This window comes from Acomys minous (assembly GCF_964271855.1).
Source record: "Acomys minous genome assembly, chromosome: 3".
NCBI classification, from domain to species: domain Eukaryota; kingdom Metazoa; phylum Chordata; class Mammalia; order Rodentia; family Muridae; genus Acomys; species Acomys minous.
In genome coordinates, this window is record NC_140485.1 from 104567261 (window position 1) to 104591966 (window position 24706).

At 42.5% G+C, this 24706-nt stretch overlaps 1 protein-coding gene across 3 annotated transcripts in view; it reads right to left on the reverse strand.

Annotated features, from left to right (window-relative positions):
• The window catches only part of MAN1A1 (mannosidase alpha class 1A member 1), a 185919-nt gene extending 169966 nt beyond the window's left edge, over window positions 1-15953 (reverse strand). The window contains exons 1-2 of one of the 3 annotated variants that reach the window (XM_084776089.1): window positions 15795-15953; window positions 13824-14678 (exon numbers count right to left, since the gene is read on the reverse strand). In XM_084776089.1, coding sequence (XP_084632215.1) covers window positions 13824-14678; window positions 15795-15821 — 882 coding nt within the window. In that variant the 5' untranslated portion in view covers window positions 15822-15953. Of the gene's footprint in view, window positions 1-13823; window positions 14679-14907; window positions 15301-15794 lie in introns of those variants that run through there. The other 2 variants (XM_084776090.1, XM_084776091.1) reach the window with 2 other exon arrangements.
• Between the last annotated feature and the right edge of the window lie 8753 nt (window positions 15954-24706).

Below are 24706 nucleotides of genomic sequence, written 5' to 3' on the forward strand. Positions count from 1 at the left end.
TGCTCCCTCTGGCATGGCCGTTCAAGCCATTACATCTGCTCTCTCTGAGAGGGACAGCAGAAGGATGGAAGGTGACGCTATAGCAAGGCAGGTAGCACTCGAACAGCTTTACGGAAACAGAACCTAATGCCTGATCACGTGTCCCACACTGGGCTATAAAACTCTTGACCTCTTTCCTTCTGTGCAAAGCAGGGGATTCAATGAAAACTTTTAACCGATACATCCATCCAGGTTGGCTTCCCTGATGAAGAATCTACAACTGGTTAACTCCGACCACTGCAGAGCCTGTCAGTTTGCAATGTTCATTGCTAGACTAGACCTCAAAAAAAAAAACCAAAAAAAACAAAAAAAAACCTTTGTGAACCCAGACTGTAATATTTTCCTCAGGAAATCTGGAGTGTAATTCTCCAGACCACAGGTGGGTGGAGAGCTACATCCATAGAAGTGAAGCCACTGCTTTCCAGACCTGTGGGCAAGGACCTTCTGTAGACGGCTTTAGAGAAGCCTGGAGAGAGACCGGCACAGGCAGCGCTGCCCCTCCCCCACAGGCAGCGCTGCCCCTCCCCCACAGGCAGCAACTCCTTCAAAAGCACTGTACTGTGCTGCACTCAGAATCAAAACCGTTGCCTTAATTTACGAAAATTCAGCACTGCGAGAGGACAGGGAACTAGAGAGATACTTTCAGCTCAGCTTTCATTCTTTCCCGTACTCCTGGGGACAAACACTTAAAGCTCCAAGCCTGTGAAATACACATACAGGGTGAAGCGCTCAAATACAGTTAGGATGAAAAGGAGACCAAATACAGCCTTCGCCAGCAAAGACCATCTTTTACTTTTCTGTGTCAGTTTTCTTTTTTCTTTTTTTAAATTAATGCTTGCAATTTTCATATCAAATAGTTTTAAAAATAAATAATGATGCCATCGGCTCTCTGTTATCTTAGGTTGACTCTGAAGAACATACGTGTACGTCCCTTCTTATGTCAAGACAAAAAGGAGTCCAGTCCTCTTCAGAAAGCCTTCAAGAGTACAACGCTCATGAAGATGTAAGCTTTGAGAGTACTAGCTGATGCCCTATTCTCAAATTTAGTCTGTCATGCACAAGCCACAAGGTTAATAACTAGCAGATTAAAGCTAACCAAATTATCAATGCAGTTTTCCATTTAATCTTTAGTTCCTATTTTCAACATGCTAGGAACCAGTGTGGCTGACGCTGCAGCCACACTAATAACCAATGTGCATTATCACTGAGGCTGTAGATACATCCTAAACTGAAAGCACACTGACCTAATTATTGAGCTAAACTTATGCACATGGCTGAAACACTCTCAGCTTTTCGGTTCACAAAGTATTCCTTCCAGTGCCCACGCAGTTTCACCCAGATTCCCCCTTCTCCCGGCCTCTTCTGTCTCTGGATATGAGCAGTAAGCCAAGGAGCCAGGGGTGATGAGCACCGATGAAGAGATGAAAACTGTCTAGTTCAGCACCCTGTGTGGTTTTCCTGGGGATGAGCACTGCTTCCGTAGGATAGCAACAGAATCAAGGCGAGCAGCGCCTTTTTTCCTGTTATGGGAAGCAAGGGCTGGGGCAAGGGTAACTAAAATGAAGGTGAGAATAGAAAACCCAAGATTCCCAGCAGTACAGTACGACTGCACCAAACCTCGCGTTTATATCCTGTAAATAACATCTTATTTTCAATTTATTGTCTAAGTAGGTGGGTGTGTGTGTGCACGCGCGCCCGTGTCTACCTACTATGTCTGTGTGTGTCTATGTGAATGTATGTCTATGTGTATGTTTACTGTGTGTGCATGTGCCTATGTGTGTATGCATGTGTGGGAGTATGTGTGTGTATGTGGTATGTGGTGTGAGTATGTGTGTATGTTTCTCTGTGTGTATGTTGTGTGTCTAAGTGTGGTGTGTGTGTGTATGTATGTATGTGTGCAGTGTGTGTGTGTATGTATGTATGTATGTGTGTGTGCAGTGTGTGTGTGCACATGTGTATGTATATATGTGTGTGCATGCCTGTGCGCGTGCGCGCGCGCGCGCGCGCACGTGCGTGTATTGAAACAAGGTATCACTTTGCAGCCTCGGCTGCCCTCAACCTCCCCACAGTTGGCCTCCCTTAGCCTCCGGGAATGTTGACATTCCAGGTGTGAGCCATGGGTTCTAAATATCTTTCTTAATGAAAATTCAAAATCATTACTCCCACCAATTCCTAGCTGCTAACAAATAAGTACTGTTTATTAAATAATATCAGTTGCCAAGCATCATGTTGAGAGAATCATACATTTTTTTTTCTCCTTTAGTGCTTCTAATGGTTCTGTAAGAGAGAGGTATTCCCTTCATTTCACAGGTGTGGAAAGGGAAGACCGAAGGGTTTCCACTCCGGTGTACCACCTCACTAGGCTGGGAAGATTTCTAGCCCTGGGAAGATTTTGTTCCTCATTTGGGTCACATTTATGATCAACTGCTTTCTGTCACCTACTTTTGGGCCAGGAACCTACTGGAAAGGAAAAGGTGTCTCCACTTGTAAGAGCTCTGAAAGCCATAGGAAGGTGATCAATAGAGCAGTGACATTGTCACCTGCAGGTTCAAGGAAAGAAGCAATAAACAACGTGGCAATTTGGAGACAGGAGGTCTTACTGAAGACGATGGAACAAGAGCTTCCTAACAAAATGGAGTCTGAGCAAGTGAGAAGACGTTTGCTTGGGAAGAGCTGCATTTTGCTGACAGTAACTATACAAGTTCAATGAAAACAGGGGCCTTCCTAGGGACTGAAGAGGTGGGAAGAAGCAAATGTGACCATGGGTCCCAGGCAAGAAGAGCGACATTTTTCAGACTCAAGTCACTATACAGCATTACCCTTGGTGTCACGCTAAAAATACCCACCCAGTCCCACTGCATCAAGTACTCAGGAGCTCAGTCATCCCTTGTGCCTTCCCACGTTCTCCAGGGAATTCTGACGTGTGTCAGTTTGAATCAGCCCCTTAAGAGAAATGACGAATTATTAAAACCCTTAGCAGGGCAATAGGAGAGAAATGGTATTTTAGGAAGATGAATTTGCAGAATAGATTAAAAGGGAGGCCATTGGCAAATGTGTACATCCCACAGAGCTCTACCATGCATGTATTAAAATGAGACAGCCACTTTCAGGAAGTACATCATCAATCTGGGAAGGAAGACACCAAGAGTCTTTCTCTTCCACACTTTTCTTACAGGGAAAAACACACTGATGAAATTCTGATTTTTCTGGTAGAAGAAAAAACTCACTTATAACTTTTTTTCTTTTTAATCACACTGTGTTATACTGTAAGCACTGCTTATTAAAATCCCTTTGTCTCGAAAACTTTTGTAGGAATGGAAAAGAAAAATTTAATTAGATATATCATGTATAAAATCAAAATATCAGGAAGATGACAGGCCTTACTAAATATAGTCACTACCCTAGAAAATGATGACTAGAAATGACTGAGGGCCCTTTAAGAGACCCACACCTGAGAAACCAAATACTGAGTGTAAAACAGCAGGCTGAGTGACTTTTCAAGAGACTATAGCTTTTTCACTCCAAAAAAAAAGTGGTGACCTTTAACAGAATCCCACAGTCATTTACATTTATTCCAGTGATGTTACATTTGCTTAAAGGATTTTTTTTTTTATGAACCACATTCACAGCCAGTCTACAAGTCACATAATAAAACAAATACAGTTTTCATTGTATAAATCATTCTAAGAAACAGCTTTAAAACTGGAAAAGGTCATCTTCTATATTCATTATTCTCTTCATCCACTAGATATGAATCAGGACTTCTGACTGGGAAACAAAGCAGAACAAAACTCCAGGCCTCTTCACTAGACGGAGGCTGGCAGCCCAGGAATACTTGTATGATTATTTAAAAGGAGGTCAAGTAACTGGAGTTACTCCCGCTGCTAGAACTGCTCAAGAACGTATGTGCAGCGAACAAGTATCTACTTAGGACAAGGCCTTGAGTTGGCGACATGGTCCTCATTTAGTAGAATAAGGAATAGACCTTCTCCTTCTCCCAGGATGATGGTTCTAGACTATATTAATGAGCATAACAATGAGCCCATGGCACAGAAATTCTGTATTCTTAAGGACAAAGACAAGTAATTCTAACCAGTCCTGACTTCATCTTATTACTCATACGATACCTAATAAATCATAATTTCATTCACTTTATCTGCTAATGCAGTTTCCAATAGCAGTTAATAAATCATCTTCATCTCTTTGCTCCTCGAATCCACTGACCTCCCCCATGTAAAGCTACTGAGTTCTTCTACACACATTCTGTGTTGCGCAAGCCCAGGAGGATTACATAATGAAGACTAGCCAAAGTGCTTCATGTGAGTGAATGTACACAGTTTATTAACTCTGAGCCAACCATCAAAGACAGCATCCTTTATATTACCTAAAGGTCCCCTTACGTCTCTCAGTAAGAATTCCTTACAAAATTGCTGACTTGTGGCAATAACTCCTTAAACCAGAGCATAAGACCACTCGGGCGTTCTAATCATGAGCTGAAAACCTGTAGCTGATGAGACGTAACATTCAACAGCGCCAGATGACAACAAAAATAACATGTTTCAGAGATCAGCTTCTTAAATACTCTAAAATTGCTACCATCTCTTATAGAAATAATACACATGTATGTCATCATGTTCACACAGTCTCAAAGCCAAATTTAAAAAGTCCCGGTATCTAGCAGACTATTCAAGGTCTGCATTCAGCCACATTTTCGAACACACAGCTCCTAACTAGTCTACAGACTGCATCAACAAACATCTGCTTTGAAGGAACCAGCCAAAAATCAAAACACAGAGAGATCCCACAACTCCACAATACCAGGCTTCCCTTCTACCTAAAACTAGCTTAGATTAAAAACAAAACAACAACAACAACAAAAAAAACATGTTTGTTTACATCATCAAAGATCTCTACCTCACAAAAGATTAGTTTGTTCCTTCAAAAATAAGAAGATAAGTGGTTAAAAGTGTAAAAGGTGTCTTTTGGGTAAAGTTTCTTAAGAATTCAACTCTCTAAGGCCTTCCATTTTGGGCAAGTCATTTCTTAAGTATGTTTGGATTATTTTTTTAACCTTCAAGGATCCTTTTACATATTAAAATGTCAGTGAATCTAAACCAAAGAGGATCTCTTCCATCGCCCACAGATCTGCAGAGGAGCAAAGATATCATCAAGGAACAGATAAGGAAATTCCACCTTCAACTTAAAAGTGAAGACCAGCTAATAAACTCAGGCTTATGGAAAGGGTTAAAATCCAAAGCAAAACATTGTCTCATCACTTACAAAAAATATAATGATCCAACAGACTGCCTTTTGTACAGCACTGGTGAAAGTCGTGATGGTTTGGGGGCACTGCACCTAGGATGTACTAAGATATTTCAGTCCAACCTGCTTACAGGAAGAATGAGATAAAATCTCCAGATAAAGGCATATCTTAGTATTTTTTTATGTGTGTGAAAAAAAATAAGTAAATGCTCAGGTTGAAAGAAATGGTAAACCATGAGCATTTACCTGACTGAATATGCTTTGAGGAAACCATAGAAGAAAATTTAAACAAGTAAAAGCATTTATCTACAGTATGGTCAAAGCTGCAAATGAGTTAACATGGTAGGCAGAGATAGGCATGGTGAATCTGCTTACGACCTTCACCCACACACTTCAGCTGTCTTTGAAAGCACAGGCTCCGGCTTACATTAATATTCATAGGAAAGGTACTAGCTGCTTCTAAAACGTACTTTTTCCCTTGCGAAAACAAATCGTAAAGAACAGCAATTTCTACTGGGCACATTCAACGGTGTAGACTTTGGTAATGCTTTACATCCAAGAAGGGAGAAGTTTGAACAGTTGGAAATAAGAGTCTGAGATGAGGTACATACCCATGTGCTACCTTAACCATCCACAACTCTGTCTTCTTCACTTATGCCCCGACCAAAAACTAAAACAAAAACAAAACAGAAACAAACAAACCCCAAAATTAAACGACCAAAACAAACGACAAAGAACTCAAATAAGCACAGGGGTTTATTAGCTCTAGCACATATATTCCTGTGAAAGAAAAGCTAAGCTCAGACTGGTGTGGCCTAACGTTCAGCTCAGGGAATGCAGACTGTCACCCTCAAAAAGGGCCAGGAGCTCTACGTGCTTATCTGCGAGGGTCTCTTGTCCCTTCAGGTAGAGTGCTCCTCGGGAGACCCTGAAAAGACCATTCACGGAGGAAGATTCCGATAGAAGCAGTGAGAGGCTCCAGCAACAGCTGTGGTGTTTGCCTGCCGTGAGTTCGTGTCTCAAGCGCAGTCATTCATAGGCCTGAATATCAATTACTGCCACACCCTTTCTCATAAACTCTTGGCATATGCAAACAGGCTTCCCCAGGAGTGTGGCAACAAAAAAAGGTTTTAGAGTATGTTGTACTGTATTATTAAACTCCATTTTTTCATAAGTGGGTGTTACCTTCACACCAAGTTCTTATGATAAACACTCACCAGAGGGTCTGGAGACTAGACAATCTAATAAAATTATATATATATATATATATATATATATATGTATATATATATATGTATATATACACACACCAAAATACATTAAAATGCAAGTAAAAGTTAATATCATATTGCCTGAGATCAGAGAACTGTGCAGCAACACAGAGCCTAGGCATTTGCTTAAGTTATAGTCTGGGAAGAGAGACTGAAGGAGGTGGGGAGCGATTCTCATCACAAAGGCCAAGGAAACAGAAGGGCTACTAAGAGGTCTTTAATTTTACTTATCTGAGTTTCATGTAGGACTGCTGGGCTCTGATTGCCCCAATGCAACTGCTAGAGGATTCAGGATGGATGACCACTGAATCCTAAATGCTCTTAAGCCTTAATCTCATTTGGTTTTCTTTCAGGTACCTAATGATCACAGAAACCTCCTTTATCAGGACCCTGTGGAGGTGGGGTGAGGTGGCCTCTGGCATCTTAAAAGCAAATATCAGCCAGCATTGCCTTTGCAGGGAAGACCGGAAGCGGTTCCATCTCCTTCCAAGATGTTCTCAGCAGGGCTGCTGCTGGCTTGCCAGTCAGGATCCAGGAGGCAAGAGAGCCATAGCAGGAACAACCAGTCTCCCGGGTGCAGTTCCCATTAGAGTCAGTGTGTCACCATGTGAACTGGCCTAGTCAGACACCCACACCTTATCCTTTAGATGCTAAGGACATTCCACGAAATCCAATGGGGCCCCGTGGCTAATATTTAAAGTGAGTATTAGTCCTCAAGGTGTCTGAGGGCCTTTTGGATCTGAAACCTGACACATCTTAGTTCAATATGCAATTCTGAAGAAAAAAAAACATAAATAGCTACAAAATATAACCGATTTAAAGAAACTCTGAGTATCAGGTGACAGGCTTGGCTCTCAGTATCGTGTTTATCATAATTACACAAATTTTTTTATTAATTTATTCTTGTTAAATCTCAATGGTTATCCCATCCCTTGTATCCTCCCACTCTTCCCTCCCTCCCATTTTCCCCTTATTCCCCTCCCCTATGACTGTTCCTGAGGGGGATTACCTCCCCCTGTATATGCTCATAGGGTATCAAGTCTCTTCTTGGTAACCTGCTGTCTGGCACTCAGACAAATTTTTCTTTTTTTGCCAAATCTAAAATATATTTTCTTCTTACTTCTTTCCAACATCCCTCCCAGGACAAAACAAGGTAAAACTCACTTTGGTCAGTCTCTTTGGAGGACTGATTCCAATACTTAAGGCGGTAGCTTGACTGTGACAACCCTGAAGGTAGCACCACAGAGCAAGTACCAGACTGTGAGAAATATATTCACCTTTCACACATGCTCTGAGGTACAGAAACAGAAGTATATCTATTGAGTACGTAAGTTTAAAGGGTTTGTTGGAATTTTGCAATCTAAGAGAATTAGAGTCGAGCACGGCACAATTTAAAACTTCCCCTACCTGGGAAGATCGCTTGGATGAACTGTACAATTATCTCTTTAACCATCAAAACCTAATGTTGACTATTATTATAACTGTCTTTTGAAATTTCATCATAATATCCATGGAAGTAGCAGCACTATAACAAAGCAAGAATCGTTTACTACATACCAATAGCATGCCTGTGACCATGTTTAGCTTTATGCCCAAGGTCACTTTTAAACCGAGAGGTCCAACAAAGTAGTCCAACTAACATAACCCTTACATTACAGATGAGGAGAGTGACGTTCTGAGGGAGTAAGCAGCCTGGCAAAGGTCACAAAGCTGGTGCATGGTGATGACTACACTCAGATCCAGGCCATCTGGGTCTGGTACCCACGGTTCTGCCTCTCATGTCACTGCAAGTGGAAAGAGCAGAAGAAGGGACGGCGCTCAAGCAGACTTTCCAGGACCTCCCCAAGGAGACAGAGAGGCCTACAGATGTGTGTGTGTGTGTGTGTGTGTGTGTGTGTGTGTGTGTGTGTGTATTAATGTATATATACCTCCAAAAACTTATATAGTTCTCGCAGGTTAACTGTGAACTCTGCTGTCTACAATGTAACGGGTGAAGAGCACATAAGACTTATGGTTTGAAGAGCTCCCTCAAATCACTGCACCCCTTTTCTCTAGGCACCCACACCTGTTTATATATCGCAATCCTCTCTGTTTCTTCTTTACAGCTTCTCTACACAAAGGTATACAGTGTGGTAGCTAAAAATGCTTCCACCTTCATAGAGAACTTTATAAACAGAGAAAGACACATCACATCACATCACGCTAAGCCAATATCACTTTAAAAACTCCTGAAGCACATCCATCGCAACATTTTAAAATCTCACTATAGTGTACTTAAAACCAATAACGTTTTAAGGGCGGAGTTGCGTCACATGTGTCCCATGCTTGTTCTATGTTAGGGTCTGTAGTGAACAAATATGGTCAGCCTGCTAATACCAGTCCTGGGAGTTTAGTTTGGGAAACTAAGTGTGACGGGGACAGTGAGTAGGTCTCACCAAGAACCAGGACTTCCATTTGCAATTCAACTCTGCCACTAACTGGTGATTTCCAGAAAAAACCTTAGTGTTTTGGAAACCGCACCAAGAGCACGTGAGCTAAGGCATCACTTAGGTCTCATGCAGCTGTGATCTTTTATGATCTAATACATATCATGAGGTTTAAAATTTAAAACACAAACTAAACCAAAAACTCAAGGTTAGCATTTTCCTGGCATATTGTTGATAACCAAAAATTAACTTTTAGAGTCTGTATAAAGGGCCTTTAAGAGAGCATGAGGCAGGGGGCTGATTTTTGGGAGCTCAGACACTGACCATCAGGTAAGGCAAGGAGGGAAAAGCTAAGATACCACCTGTCCACCCCACCCCAAATAACAAAGTATCCTCCTTAAACTAATGAACATATTTTTCTTCTTTCTTTTCAAATCTACTTAGGTCATTATGTCAATCATTTATGTTACCAGTGGGATCTTATTTTGGCTAACCAAAGCAAAATGTTTCTGGTTTCCTACATGGTATAAAAGAAATTAAAAACCTATTGGGCTAGGGGGCATTGCTAGGTCCTGGGCACTTTGCATCCTTTCTATGTTTTAGCCTTCATTGTTTCATAGGCACCTGTACATATTTTTCCCTTAGGACCTTCACACATGCTAAAAGCCCCCGTTAGCACAGAATTTATAGTCAAGGCCTTAAAAACATTATACTTCAAGTATGTTGAGTTCTGCAGGACATCTGAAGAAGCTAAGGTCTCTCAGAAAGGATTTTTGACCCAGGTGAAACACTGGGATCCATTTCTCACGATGCTTTAGCTGATTAGCTCACCTGAGGAATGCTGCAGAGGTTTCAGCACAGGATGCAGATCTTTAAGCTGCCTTCCACAGCTTTTCCTAGGTTGTAAGCCCTACACACGCCTCCTTTATGTGACTCTCGGCTGCCTGATACGATGAAGTCAAGGTATTCCCTTCCTGCGCTTACAGAACGGCTTGCAGAAAATTAAACTGAGGACAGTTTCACTTCTATTTTTTTCTTGCTTATATAACTTCAACAGTTAGCACCTGCTGTAGTATTTACACTGCTGAAATCATGACTTATTCATCTTCTGCTGAAGACAGAACACTTTACAAATCTCTATGGCTTCCTTGCTTTGAGATCCTTGAATGGGGCAGGACACACAAGCATCAATTTAATAAGGAGTACCAAGGAGGGGGTGGCACAGTGGGCTGGCAAATAACTCCAAAGTGTGCTAGCTCCTTGGGTCAAGACTTCAAAGGATAACTTCATTGCACTGTATATGTTCTTTTCCACACTAAACCCATAAAAGTCATCTGGAAAGTTAAGTTTCAAAATAAAAGTTTTTGTTTTGTTGTTTCAGTTTGTCAAGGTAACTTATTATGACAGCTGATCTTTGGCCAAAGGGCAAATAGTTAATATTTAACATAAACTGTAAACTGTGCTGAAACACCCATGGGCACATGTATGTGCCCGCGCGCGCACACACACACACACACACCATTAGTTCTGGTGTAAAATGTATTTTAATCATTAGCCATCAATATGCATCTTTCTTTATATGTTTGAGTCTACAAATAGGTCTAGAATGAAAAAGTCTCTTGAGAAGCTGAAAAGACATTTGTGACTATAGATGGCAGGCCCTAAAACCACAAGTGACAGACCCAAGGCTGCTAGCCTGCAGAACTCCATGCCTCCCTTACGTTGTGGGAGATTTCGGGATGAAAAGGGTCCTTCACTTTCTTCTGTCACTCACAATGTCCCATAACTTCAGAAAATGAAAAAAAAATTTGTTCATTGTTCAAAGTAAATTAGGGCTCTCATCCTAAAGTACAGGACAGGCTCCTCACAGTTTTGCCTATGTACTGCCCCCCCATGGTCCCCCAAAAAAACCCACTTACAAAACCTTCTTAATTAAAAAAATAGGGAGAGTTGAAGGGAAAAAGGAGTACATCTGTAATAATTTCATGAAGCTATTTAACTTCTAACACTTTGTTAAAAGCACAGGGTTACCTGAGTACAACTTTCTGGAGATAAGTTCATGACATAAATATGCATTTGGCATATATCACAAGCCAGGGACATTCCAGGATGAATATTTTCACAAGGTTTTCGCATGGGTAGAAAGAGGAAAGTTTACATCAAATCCATCATTTTTGGAATTAGTAGAATTCATTCACTCCCTCTTTGTCGAGGCAGTGTCCTGTTTCAAATTACAGCCGACCTCTCCTAAGACACAAAGTTATTAAAAATCCAAGGTGGTACCAACAATGCAATTATGTCAGCATTATTAAAAAAAAAAACAGTGTGATTTGCCTTTGAACCAAACTTACGAAATAAGGGTTTGACTCAAATTCAATCTCACAGCTTCTAAATTTTAAGTATAAAATTTTTTACTGCATTCAAGTATGATAAAGAACTTAAGCATAAAGACCACAACTAGAAGATACCAAACTAAACCAAACCAACCCAGAACCAAGGCTAAGGGCTACTGGGCCACAGCAAAAAGCCTATAGCACAGGAAATAAAAACATACATGTATAAAATTGAGGCCTGATGTGTCATCAACCACTTTTCTCCTCCATGACCAAACATCAGGTCCTTTAGAATAGCTCAAGTTTGACATAAGGGGCTGAGGCACTAAAATTATTGTATACAGGCTGGAAGCTATCGAAGAGTAACAAACAGGAACAGGATGAGTTGTTGTTTTGGTTTTACAAAGGACTATGTCTGCTTGAACTACACTAATGGAAAACTATAATTCATTTCTCCCTTCATCCTATTGGCCTTTGACCAAACACCGAAGCAAATCATGCTGACCACCCAGGGTTTTCACAACAGCATGGAATTTTAAAAGACCATGTTTATAGTTCTAACATTTTCTGTAAGACAGGGCAGTTTGAACTGGGTCCTAAGACATCGGCACCAAATGACAAGAGGCGACACACACACTTCCTTGAGCTGGTAAATTCAGTTCCTTTGATTTAGAGACACAGACAAGGAAGGATCTCATAGCTGATGGATGCACACGCTGCTATAATGCTGCTCTCAGTGAAATGCAGCAAATAGTGTCTATTCTAAACCCACTATCAGTTATCAATGGCCAGCTTCTTAATGCCTTGGTGTCTACAATCCCTTCCTCCTCCAACTACAGCCCACATTAACTGGCTGCGCAGAGGAAGTCAGAGGCACGCGTTGCGTGAATTGCTCTCTTCAAACAGCAGCAGCGGCAGAAACTGATCATTCGAGGGTAAATTTTTTCTAATGGTCTGCATTGATTCAGGAGCCTAAGACGTAGGGTTGGGAAGGTGTTTAGGAAGAGGCAGGAGTGTGTCCTATTCTCCTGTAAGAGTAGTACTGTTGGGATTTCCTTGAGAAGAAAAACTGTTGGGAGAAGTTGCTTGGGATAGCTTGTTCTCCCACTATGCCTGAGGAGGGAGGCAGGGTCACTGCAAAGCAGAGAGCCTAATGGATGGTCAAACAAATGGATGGAAGGGCCTGGAGGTTAGTTAAAGGCACTAGTCTCTGAGAAGACTGAAAGGGACCCACATCCGCTTGAACTTTTTCACTGACACCTTACCCAACTTCATGTGGTCTTAAGCTCATCCTATGGCTCCATTCTGCAGCCACTTTACATTCCTTTACAGCCTCCGAAGAATTCTGTTTATCTCCCTGAAAATGCTGTCGGGGACCCTTTCCCGATGATGGCCCCAATAGCAAAACGACATTTTCATAAAGATATTATGTCCATTCATAACGTATTTTTAAGAGGATGGCACCAGAGTTGAGATGTCATGATTTTACCATAGCTCTGCAGGTCTGGATTCCCAGGAAAACACAGGGAAGCAGCCTGGAAGGAGACTAGTCCCCAGAGCCCCAGTGACTGGGAAGTCTCTGCTTCCTCATTCACTCTCAACTTGATCACTAGCTGTTTCCTGTGCTGTGAGCCCTCAGCTTTCACCTTTGAAATGACCGCCTGGAAGGATTCCCTAAGGTCCCTTCACTTTTAAGCTTGCCAAAAAAAAAAAAAAGCCCTAATCACATGGCACCAGCGAAGATAACCAGAAAAAAATTACACAGGACTTATCAAAGTCCATGTTTGCTCTAGATTACATTTCTTACCGGGCTAGTGTGGACGTTGACCTGTTGCATCTCAGAGAACACCTCTTTTTTGACAATGTTCTAGAAATACAAGAAGCAGTATAGGTGTGTGTGTGTGTTTCTCCCGTTTTAAAGAAGTAAAGGAGAGCATGTGGCCCATGACAGGAAGTCTCAAGTTCCAAGTTTACAGCCTGTTACATACACACAGAATGCCACCTGGAAGGAGAAGGCCGCATGACTAACACTGGATGCATTGGCTCGCTGGCTACTACAACCTTTGCATCATGCATCATGAGGGACTGATGCCCTGCGTTTGCAGCCAGCTTCAGTTTCAAACCACCTGCAAGCCTTCGTGAGGAGGGGCTGTGCAATACTTGCCCAGTGACTGTTTTCAGAGTGGGCTAACTGCCGCCGCGCCCGCCAAGGAGGCAGTGTATGCCCGTGTATTCACTCACACCTGCCTCTTAAAGCTTAAGCTCACCACAACATGTAAGTTCAACCCGATTCAGCTTCACATCCTAACTGGCTACATCTACTAAGGTAGTAAAAGGCAAACGTGCAGCCTTTGGCAAAGGGTGGACGTAGAGACCGGCCCTCGCCTCTGTGAGATAACGCTGAAGCCTTAAGTTCCAGCCGCTTATCAAACCACCCCTGAAAAACACAGCGACGTCTGAGGGGATTTCTGGCAGGGTTTACTCACTCTCACCTCTTTGATCTTTGCTCTCTTCTCACGGATCGTGGCGTCAGCGGGCTCCCGGTTCTCCACACCGATGGGGGGCAGGAAGTCTACCTTGGGCAGGCCCCCAAACAGATCCTTGTCGCGCAGCTGGTCCTGGGCCACCTTCTCCTTCTCTAGCAGAATGTCTCTTTGGATCTCCTCCGGCAGCTTCTGCAGGGTCTCCTTGGCTTCCCGGAGAGCCCGCTCGTGGTTTTCGCGGATCCTGGCTAAGTTGTCCTGCAGTACATCCCCAGGGTCCCCGGGCACGCCTTCCTCCCGGTGCCAGACTCTCCCCTCGGCCGGATCCTCCCCGCGCGCCCCGAGCCCGGGTTTGTGCTCCGCCGGCGGCTGCAAGGCAGGGTTGGAGTGAAACAGGACCCCGCTGAGCAGCTTGGAGGAGTCAGGCAGGAAGAAGATTGCCCCGAAGCAAAGCGTGATGAAGGCGCTGAACACTAACAGCAACACGAACTTCTCGGTGAGGCGGAAGGCTGCGGGACCAGACCCCTTCCTACCGCCGCCAAGCCCCCCTCCCAGGCCGCCGCCCAGGCCGCCGCCCCCTGGGCTACTGAAGAGTGGCAACAGGCCCCCCACGGGCATCGCTCCGGTCGTTGTAGCCGCCGGTTGGCTGTCTGTCCAGGGGCCGGGCGCCGAGCTGCTTAGCAGCCAAACTTCGCCGCCGCAGGCGGTCAGCGGCTGCGGGGCCGGCTCTTGCGCATCCAGGCCGCCCAGAGCGCGTGTCTGGGTGGCGGGTCTCCCCGCTGCAAGCGGCTCCCCTCCGGCTCTCCTCGCCGGGGCGGCTCCTTTGGCAAAGAGGCACACGCGACAGACCGCTGGCTGTAGCCTCTGTAGAGAGAGGAGACAGTGAAACGCAGCGGTTAGGAAGGTGGTGAGAAAGTTTCCAGCTGGTCCCCGCCCTCCCCTGGCCCCGGGAGAAGCAGGACAGTTTCCGAGCACGGAGCCCAGTGGTCCAGCTATGGGCACCACCCTCGGAGCCCACTTTCGACTTGGGGTGAAGTTTTCCAGTCGCGGAGGCAGGGTGTCCCGCGCACATCTGGGTCAGGGTGGCGGACACCTCGGTGGCAGGGGCGGCGCACCTCTGGACAGCAAGGGCGCCGCGTGCGTGGGGGGCTCGTCAACTTCTCCCGCTGCCCATCTCCGAGCGCATCCCGGAGGGCGGTGGCGCGCGTGCAGCCCGGAGGCTCTCCGGCCCCGGGACACTGCTCAAGTGAGCGAGCGTGCCGACCTGCCGGCGTGTGCCTGCAAACCAGGCACCGAGCAGCCCTCCGCCGCGGCCCCGCGGTGCACTAATAGCACTGCCGGTCTCCGAGCGGTCGGAAACGAGGGCGGTGACGCGTCCAGAGAGTGACAGCGCGTCCGGGCCAATCTCACGCCTCCCAGGGTCCCGCGGGGGTGGAGCCGAGGCGGGGAGGGGGCCGCGTAGGGCGGGGAGTTTACGGGAAGCGCAGCCTCGCCGGGGCCCAGCAGAGGTGGGGAGGTCGCGGCTCCCCAGGGCGCTGAAGGGATGGGGCTGCGACCGGGAGCCCGGTCTCACTCTCGCCCGGAGGACTAGAGCCGCAGTTGGTGAGAGCTTACTCCGCCCCGTGCCCACTCGGGCAGGAACCCCAAAGGTGGTGGATCCTCGAGTGACCGCGACTAAAGCGGCAGCATGCCCCAGCGCTCGCAGTTGGCGATTCCTAGGAGAACGCAGAGCAATGGATGGTTTTGAAGCCCGTCTTTTCTCCCGTCACCTCTCAGTTACCCAAGACAGGGATTCCCAGGTGCCCAGTAACTCTCAAACCCAAAGTCCCTAGGCTCCGCACAGAGCTTTTGAGCTCTCTGCTTTACATCCTTGGAGACTTTGGTTTAGAGATTGCTTGGGGCTCTAAGTATGCACCTTCACCCCTTCCAAAAAAAGTTCTGTGCCTCCCCCATACTCCCCCACTTTCGAAATTCATTTACCTCATCGCAGTTGGTCAAATTTTCCATTCAGAGAAGACAGTTTTTTGCTGCCAGAGCTCCAAGCAATAAATTGAACCCTGTTGAAATTAAGTCTTGGATGCGACAACTCCCAGCGAACGAAAGACTTGGTCCAACTGAGATTGTTTTCAAGACAGCATTGCCTTATTCAGTCTCATGGAATGTCATGGAGACTGGCTCCACCTCCCATGACATCGCTTGGAATGCCCTGCCAGTGTTGCATACAATCTACATTTTGACCTAACTGGGAGCCCCCCTGCCTCTGGGTGAAGGGACAGGAAAACATTTCCCAAACTGTGTTATGGAATCTCCTGTTGCTCCAAAAAGAAACAGTTACCAGAGAGGAAAATGTGACTGACTTCCCGCTCCTGAAAGCTGATTTGTAGCAGTGGTGTTCAGCCCCAACCTTCTCCGGAAATGTAATTTTAGTTTGCCCTCCCTCGACTTGCTGTCTTAAACCAGGGAAAACAGTGACCACCCTCCAGGAGAGTGCCCACAGCTGCAGTTGTTTCCAGGTGTTGGGCTGTATGGAAAAATAGAAAACTAAGTCAGAAATACTACGCAGTTTTCATTTAAATAATAACTACTAAATTTTAGCCATCGTTATTTGTTGTGTATTGGTTTTGTGCAAAATGAGCCGGTCACGTCTTCAGAAGTTCTGGCTAATAAGAAATTATGGCTTCATCAATCCGATTTCATGACTTGATTATTTTCATACTTGCTATGAAATTCTATGCCCAGAAGAGTGCAGCATCTCCAAGCAGGGTAATAGATTTCTCTCTAAAAATGAAAGCAACAATGTTTTCTTTTAATGACAGAAAGGTAAATTTATTTCAAAGTACACTTGTAGGTTGTGGGTAGGCTGAAAACTTAATCACTGTGAAATAATAGTGTTTATTCCCAGCTAGACTCTTGAAACTGAGCTACCTCACAGAAAAGAAGAAACTGGGGCTAACTCCTGAGGAAGCCACAAATGCTTGCTTTCTGGTCATTTGGTGGTGGTGGTGGTGGTGTCACTATTTTTCCAACTTTGTTTTAAGAATGGGATTATTTTTTTTTTTTTACAGGAATACCTATGATCTTTCATTTAAGTTGATATAAGTATGTATTCCAGAGAATAATAAAATCCACCCTTAAGTACATGTACTAGGATATGACTGAGAAGGCATAACTAATTATGTTTCTAAATGCCTTAATCTTGATGGCAAATCAATTTGGGCATTTAAGATACTGTGTGTAGTGGATGCATTAAAATTTTAGTATATCAATTTAAGGTTGATATTTCCCCTTAGAAAATTCCTAAATTTTTAAAGTGACTACTTTTTAAATTTTTGGTTCACTTTTATGAAGCTTAAACCCAGCCCTCCCCCACCCCCAGTTTATTATTAGACACAGGCTTATTGTAATAAAATTTTTGGCTTTGGTAATTTACTAAATGAAAAGTTAACTTGTACGGTGAAAAAGAAGTCCACGTTAAAGGATGCCATCTGTGTGAGGCAGGTTGAGAATGTAATGGGAATGCCCATCCTTGGGCTATAGCAAGCTTGAAACAGACTCACAGAGAAGTTATTTTAAGACATATGCCAATCAAATCTGCCTTGCGGACCTCTTTAAATAGCCACTTGAGGTCCCATGCACGTGTGGCAAGCTGGGAAGAAGCAGAGGGCAGACGGCAGGTAGGAAGGAGCGTGGCATAGAAGCAGGCTGGCACTGTGCCTTGTGCCTGGTACTCAAAGCTCTTCATAGTCTCCTTCAAAAAAGAATCGTGCCAATGGAAAATGAATGTGATTGGTTCTGGCTTCTCAAGCCAGGCATCTTGATCGGTTGGTTCAGTGAAAATTCCAGCTTGCCTACCTGAAGGAATGCCTTGATCTCTGTGAACGGAGCCTGTGCCAGGCAGGCTGGTGACTCTTTGTGAATGGGCTGCTATAAGCTTGGCAACCTGCGCATTTTGTGGGATTATCTTCCTCCTGCTATCTTTTCTTTTCCTTCGATTTTTGAATCAGCTAATCTTTCTGATGCAATGCTCCGGTGTACTGTTTGTCACTTGCCTATGAATGCCATTCTTACTTTATCTTCCCTTTCAGTACTTTTGTCGCAGTGTCTTTAACAATTTGTAGATACTTGTGTTTTGAGATTTTTAAAAATATTCAAAGCAACCTCTGATTAATTTAGCTGCTTGAATTTCAGGTTGGTTTTTTTTTTTTTAAATAAATTACCAAAAGGCAGATTTAACATTTACAGAATGATAATTATGACCATGTCCCCAGAGGGAAAACTGGCAATATTTTAATAATTGGTAAGTTAATAATTTTGTAAAAAAGTGAGTTTTTAGAAATTAAAGCACAAAAACCTTTCTTGGGCATTATCTACAGTCTTCAAGTTAGACTTCTATGAAAAAATTCTTTTAAAAATACCAATATTTGCTTTACGCTTAAAATTAAAATACAACTCAACAAATAAGTAAATTTACTGTAGATAACCATTACTGAATAATCCTGACAAGTTACCTCCCTGATTAAAAGAGTTTCTAAATCACTTCATATCCAGTGTAATATAAAGAGAACACTTAATTGTGAATTTTAATCTTGACATTTTGATACTTCAGTGGACAATCTTGAATTTTACATTAACTTTAACAAACAAATTAATTAAGGCTTATAAAGAACTACCAGTAATATTACTACTTAAATTGGAATATGTAGACTATTTATGATGCCATGCTTTCCTCCCCCCACCCTAAATTTCTTTTGGATTGGCTAGAGTAGCAGAATACTTTCATAGAAATCCCATTACCTTTGAAAACAAGAAGGGAAGGAATAGCTATGTAGGGTCGACATCTTCCTTAGGCTCACCTTGACCCTGAAAGGACATGTTGAGACATCTGCTTTTTGTTTTCAACACTTACTTATAGAAATCAGCAGTCCCCAATCTTAAGACATCGATCGTATAGTGCAAATATTTGCCAATTGACTTTGAGGAACTTCTCAGGGAACTCTCCATAGAATTGAAGTTGAAAATGGCGCTTTGTCTGGCCAGCCTCCTCTATGGAGATGTAGCGCTCAACAGAAGTCTAGAGTGTTGGCGCGGGGGAGGGGTGGGCTGGGGAGAAGACTGTTGCAACACCGCTAGTCAATGTAGCATTAAATTAGAAGTTCTCCTTGGTTTTGAGTGTGGGAGCTTGAAGCCAAAGTGTATTTGAAGGAAGAGGAAGTCTTGGGGAAGTTCTAAACCACCTTGCAGGGGGGGGGGGGATGGTTTACGGGAGTTCTCAGATGTAGTTTTCAAGAAACTAGCAAGGAGGCTGAACAAAATAAACCTGTACAGCACCTACCGGGGCAAGGGTTTGAATGAGGAATGCATTACAGAAGACATTGCATGCCCTCGCTTGTGTGACCGTGACACATGAGTTGCCCGTGTTCTGTGACTCTCACCTTTTAACCTGCAATGTGGCTGTGGATCTTAAGCCAAATGTTTGAAGCAATGTCTGGCACAGTAGGCATTCAGGAGTTTAAGTAGATTTCTCCCTTGCCCTCTAAGGGAATTAAGTGTTAGGAGTGGTGAGAGAAAGGTGTCTGTGGGATTCTTGCAGGGAGAATCCTAAAGAAGGGGGAAGCAAAGACACTATGCATGTGTCAGTCTGCAACCCCTACTGTGAGAACAGCTTCTGCCAGGGAAGGCCTTCGTGGGCCACTTCCACTCAGGTGTGCCGTGGAGAGCAAGCACTGTGTGACACTGTCCCACTCTTTGTATAAGCAGGGGCAATTCTAAGGCTCCCAGAATCTTGAGAAAACGTGAGAAACGTCTCAAATGGACATTCGCAGCAGTGCTCGAAGGATCTAATACCAGGGGCTCATTAGGTACTCATGTTTACCCCAAATATTAAGTGTATGTAATGCATTATATTATTATAATACTTATGACACCCTCAATAGTAACCAACAATCAATGGAAATAATCAAGTGTCCCTAAGTGTCATCAATTTAGCATTGTCAGTATTAAAATCCATGTATATATCTAGTAAGAAATTACTTTAATATACTTAAAGTAGGCATTATAAAGAACTTATCAAACCTAGCACTAATTTCAGGGCAGAAAAATCTTTGTAAGGGATGTTAACAGCAACCATTATGGAGCCTTGTATAGGAAATGTTTGCACTTTATGACTTGAGAAGATATTATTTCATCAGAACAAAATAAGAACAAGTCTTCCTCTAAGACTAAAGAAAGATAATTTTTCTTTTCTTAGATTTTCATACATTAAATATATTTTAAAATAGTTTTTCTATAAAAGTAACATTTACTCCACTCTGTTTTAGAAAAGATCATATGCTGTTACAGAAAAAAAGAAAAGAAAACTCAGAAATGAAATATTTTGATACTTTATTCTGTCCAATTGAAATGTTTTTCATGAACTAAAATGAAACAAAACCACATGTGCCCGTTCTTATTTTGGAGAAATTATTTACAAGGATGACACGAGAGCACTTGGCATCCTCCTTTTATTGCAAAACAAACACGCTGTTTGTACAGCATGTTCAGACTTACTGTCCTTGAAGACAGAACCTTGACTTTACCCTGGGTCTCTGTGAGTAGGAATTCACTTGTGTTTCTTTGTTGATATAGCTTATTTTTTCAAGTTCATTTGGTTCATTGCTATCTTCTGTAACATATAGACTCACTTAGAGACAAAGCCAAAGTGCAGGTATGTTACAGATTGTACTTGCTGAGTATGTGACTGGCTGACTATTCATTTGGTAGAGTGAAACCATTCTGGACTATGGGGATGGGGATGAGAGATGGGGAAGGGAAGGAGGAAGGGAGGGAGGGAGGGAAGGAGAGAGAGAGACAGAGAGAGAGAGAGAGAGAGAGAGACAGAGAGAGAGAGAGAGAGAGAGAGAGACAGAGAGAGAGAGAGAGTGAGAGAGAGAGAGAGAGAGACAGAGAGACAGAGAGAGAGAGAGACAGAGACAGAGACAGAGAGAAAGACAGAGACAGAGAGAGACAAAGAGAGACACAGAGAGAGAGAGATTACCACAGGAAAACCAAAGAAAAGAAGTTCAAATCACTAACCCAGTACCTCAATTGGCTAGAAATGGCAGGGTCTCATATATAGTTTCTAAAAATTCACTGCAGTATAGATATAACTCATTAGCCCATTAGGTGCTCAAGTTTACCCCCTAATAAATGGATATAATACAGTCTATTATTATTATACTAAGATGCCCTCAATGGTAATCAACAAGAAATGAAAATAACAAGTGCCCCAAATGCCATTCGTTTAGCATTGTTAATATTAAGGTCCATGTATATATCCAGCAAGAAATTACTTTAATATACTTAAAGTAGGCATTATAAAGAATTCATTAAACCTAGCACGAATTTCATTTATTGTATAGGTAGTATATCGTAGAATAAATTATGATAAAAGCAAGAAAAACTTGTCTGTAAAGGCTCTCTGTTACTATAAAGTTACATATGATGTGTCATTAAGAGAATTTTATTAAGTGTATGCAGTTTCATCATTTCCATTTCTTTTAAAAAACGTTTCAGGAATGTAAAATGGTGCAGCTGCTGTGGAAAAACAGTCTGGCAGCACCTCAACAGGATAAATATAGAGTTACCATATGATCTGGCAGTTCTACCCTTAGGTATACAGCCAAAAGAACTGAAAATATACGTGCACACAAGAGTCTGTGTGTGAAAGCTCATGGCAACCTTATTCATGATGGGAAAAATGTGGAACCAGCACAAATACCCACTTACTGATGAATGGATAAACAAATGTAAATCCATACAAGAAAAAGATATTCAGAAAAAAAAAGAAAAGACTGCAGTCGTGACACACAGTACAAGGTTGTAATTTGACCATGCTACCCTACAGATGCTAGTCACAAAGACCACAGAAAATATCTAGAATAAGGGTGTATAAACAGGGATGGAAAGCCAGGAACTGGTTGTCGGGGGCAGAGTGCATGGGAACGTGGAGGGTCAGCATTAAGATTTGTGGGCAGTGATGGCTGCCTGACAGAGAAAACATTAAAATATCTATTCAGTTTGAGGGATTTGCTTATATCAGAACTATAGTCAGTAAGCAGTCACAATATTTTCCTTTCAGAAATGGCTTATAAGAAACCTTTAAAATCATGACATAGGTACTTATGAGATGAAGTTGACACACTAAATAGAGAAATTGTTTATTACAGGCCAAGAACTAATAAGATCTATCTCCTCTCCCCCCCCCCCCCCCGCAAAACAGAAGAAATTGTCATATATCTTTTTGGAAGGGGATAACAATCAGGATGTAATATGAATAATTTTTTAAATAAAAAAAAAAAAGAAAACAAAAAAGTTGTGAGTGACTTCCATGCTGTGCACATGTCTTTATTGAATAAAACATAGACAAGTCTTTGGTGCGCGGAGACTCCCTGTTAACGGTTCCTCCCCACGTAATGGTAAACAAGATCTTTCCAGAACTTGATTGTGGTGTGCAGCTTGTAAGCAGAATGATGCAGAGACAGGAGTTGGCTTAGCAACCCTTAGACATAGCGTCTTCTGAAATTCCTTGGGATTTCTTTCAACTGAAATGATTATGAAAGCCAAAATAAATATCTAAATACACTGGAGGCTAGTATAGCAGGGAAGCATCGCAATGAATAATTATTTTACCATGATTAAAAAAAAACCATTTAATATTTCATAATATTATTATCCTTATTGATGGAGAATACATAGAGAACCTCCCATCAGAATCTCTGGGCAATAGTAAAAGAACAAGTGGATAAAAGGGTATATGTGTCGTCAACATCCCTACATCAGAAAGTTAAAGCATTTTAAAGAATTTAATGGTCTATGTTTTTAAAGAGAAATGTGAATATTTCAGAGGGTCTAATATCACATTTATACCAGAACCTCTGTATCAGAGTTCTCTGTATTCAACTGGTTCTATCAAAATATAAGTCACTGTCTTGTGCTTCTTCGATAATATTAATACCAGAGCACCCTGCATTTTGATTTGCATGTGTATAGCTCTTATTCCTCCATGAAAGTTATATGTCTTCTTCCTTGAATTGGTGTTTGTGCACCTTTTGCCTTTTAATTATTTTCTATGCCTATCATAAATGTATCACCTATACTTATCATGGAAAATTCAAAATACATAGACCTCTAAGAAAGAAACTGCTTAAAATTCTAAGAATGTTGTTTTTGCATATCTTTTGAAGCAGTGGCTAGGCTTCCAGTGTGCTCACAGGAACATTGTTTTTCTAGAATCCTCTTCCTGCTTCTCTGACTCTTAAAGGAAAAAAAAAATGTTTGTAATGAGTAATGGCTCTCTTCCCTTCCTGACCTTGAAGGCAGATGGGATGTGTAATCCATTTGCCAAACGTTCGTTTTTTTACTGAGTGATCATCATTGGGAAAGGAGGCTCTATAGCCCCGATCTCCTTTTTCTAACCAAATTTACTTATGTTTATTTTAGCCATCTCTTTCTTTACTTTTCTTTCATGCCAGGGCATTTAAAGAGAGTAGCTCTTTTCTTCTTAGTACAGTCTTTGTTTTAAAAAAAATTTGGATGAATAAAAACATTAAGGGTAAGGAACGGCAACCATGCTTACTAGTTAGAAATAAACAGACTATCTTTTTATATTTTTCTGGTCATTCCAAATATTCTGCATTAAAAAAAAGTACTGAGACACCTAAGTATAAACTTGTTAAGTGTCCAGGCATTATTCTTTTTTAAATCACAGGAAGCTGACACACTAATTGTCAGAACTAATTGTCCCCCTCTGCTCTGCTTTTTTTTTTCATGTCTCTTCTGATCTCCTCAGCAGATTTAAATTTTACAGGCTTTGGGGTGACCAAAGCGATGTAGCTGAATTTCCTTTGCTGTTATGGTTTGTTCTCCCCACTTTGTCTGGCAGTTGCAATTCAATTAAGAATGTTTGGTTGCTTTCTCATTTCGTTTCGTCTTACCCTCCACATCCTATACCCAGATAGGAAACACACCGGATCATTACTTCTTCCCATCTCCCTCAAAATAGATTTGTTGATGTTAATTTCTCTCATCAGTCACTCCTTTTCCTAAAAGAGAAAGATTTAGGGCTGGGAATGTGGCTCGATAAAAGTGTCTGTCCAGCGTGCAGAGAAGCATGGGGTTTGATCCCCGACACCCCATAACGTGGGCATGGTGATACGTGCCTCTAATTGCACCAATTTGGAGGTGGAGGCAGGAAGGATTGTGAATTCAAGGTCATCCTTAACTTCACAACAAGTTTCAAGACAGCCTGAACTACATGAGACCCTGCCTCAAGATGAAAAAGGTGTAATGCTTCTTCTTCTGGACAAAGCCTTCCAGGAGTCTCGCAGAGCACTTAAGTTGACCTATATTTTAATAAAACCAAAAGTAAGTACCTCACTGTTTATACATCACCTGCAGCAAAGAAGAGGCGTGGAGACCAGAAGTGCAAGGGTGAAATTCATCCCAATGGTTTTCGAGCTTAATGAGAAACCACAGACTATGGAAACTATGAGTCTGGATTAGTCTACAAAATAAATAGAACACAATGGTTTCTATTTCTCATCTTCACTTAGTGCGAAAGAAAAAATGGCAATGTTGTAAACTGTTTGGGGGGAAAATATTTCTGTCTCTGTGTACTTGGGTGTCTCAAAGATGTCTGGACCATGGCTTCATTTCTAGCTCCCAAAGTTATTTTAGCATTCCATTTTGAAAAGAGATTGTTGGGTTTTTTTTACCCCTGCCCTCCAACCCTCTTAGATTCTGTGGTTCATAATTTCAATAAATGCCTTGCCAATTTCAATAAGTATCTTTCCACTGCCTCAGAGTTTTGTTCCTCACATTTATCTGGCAAAAAACTCCATTCCTAGGGGAGCATC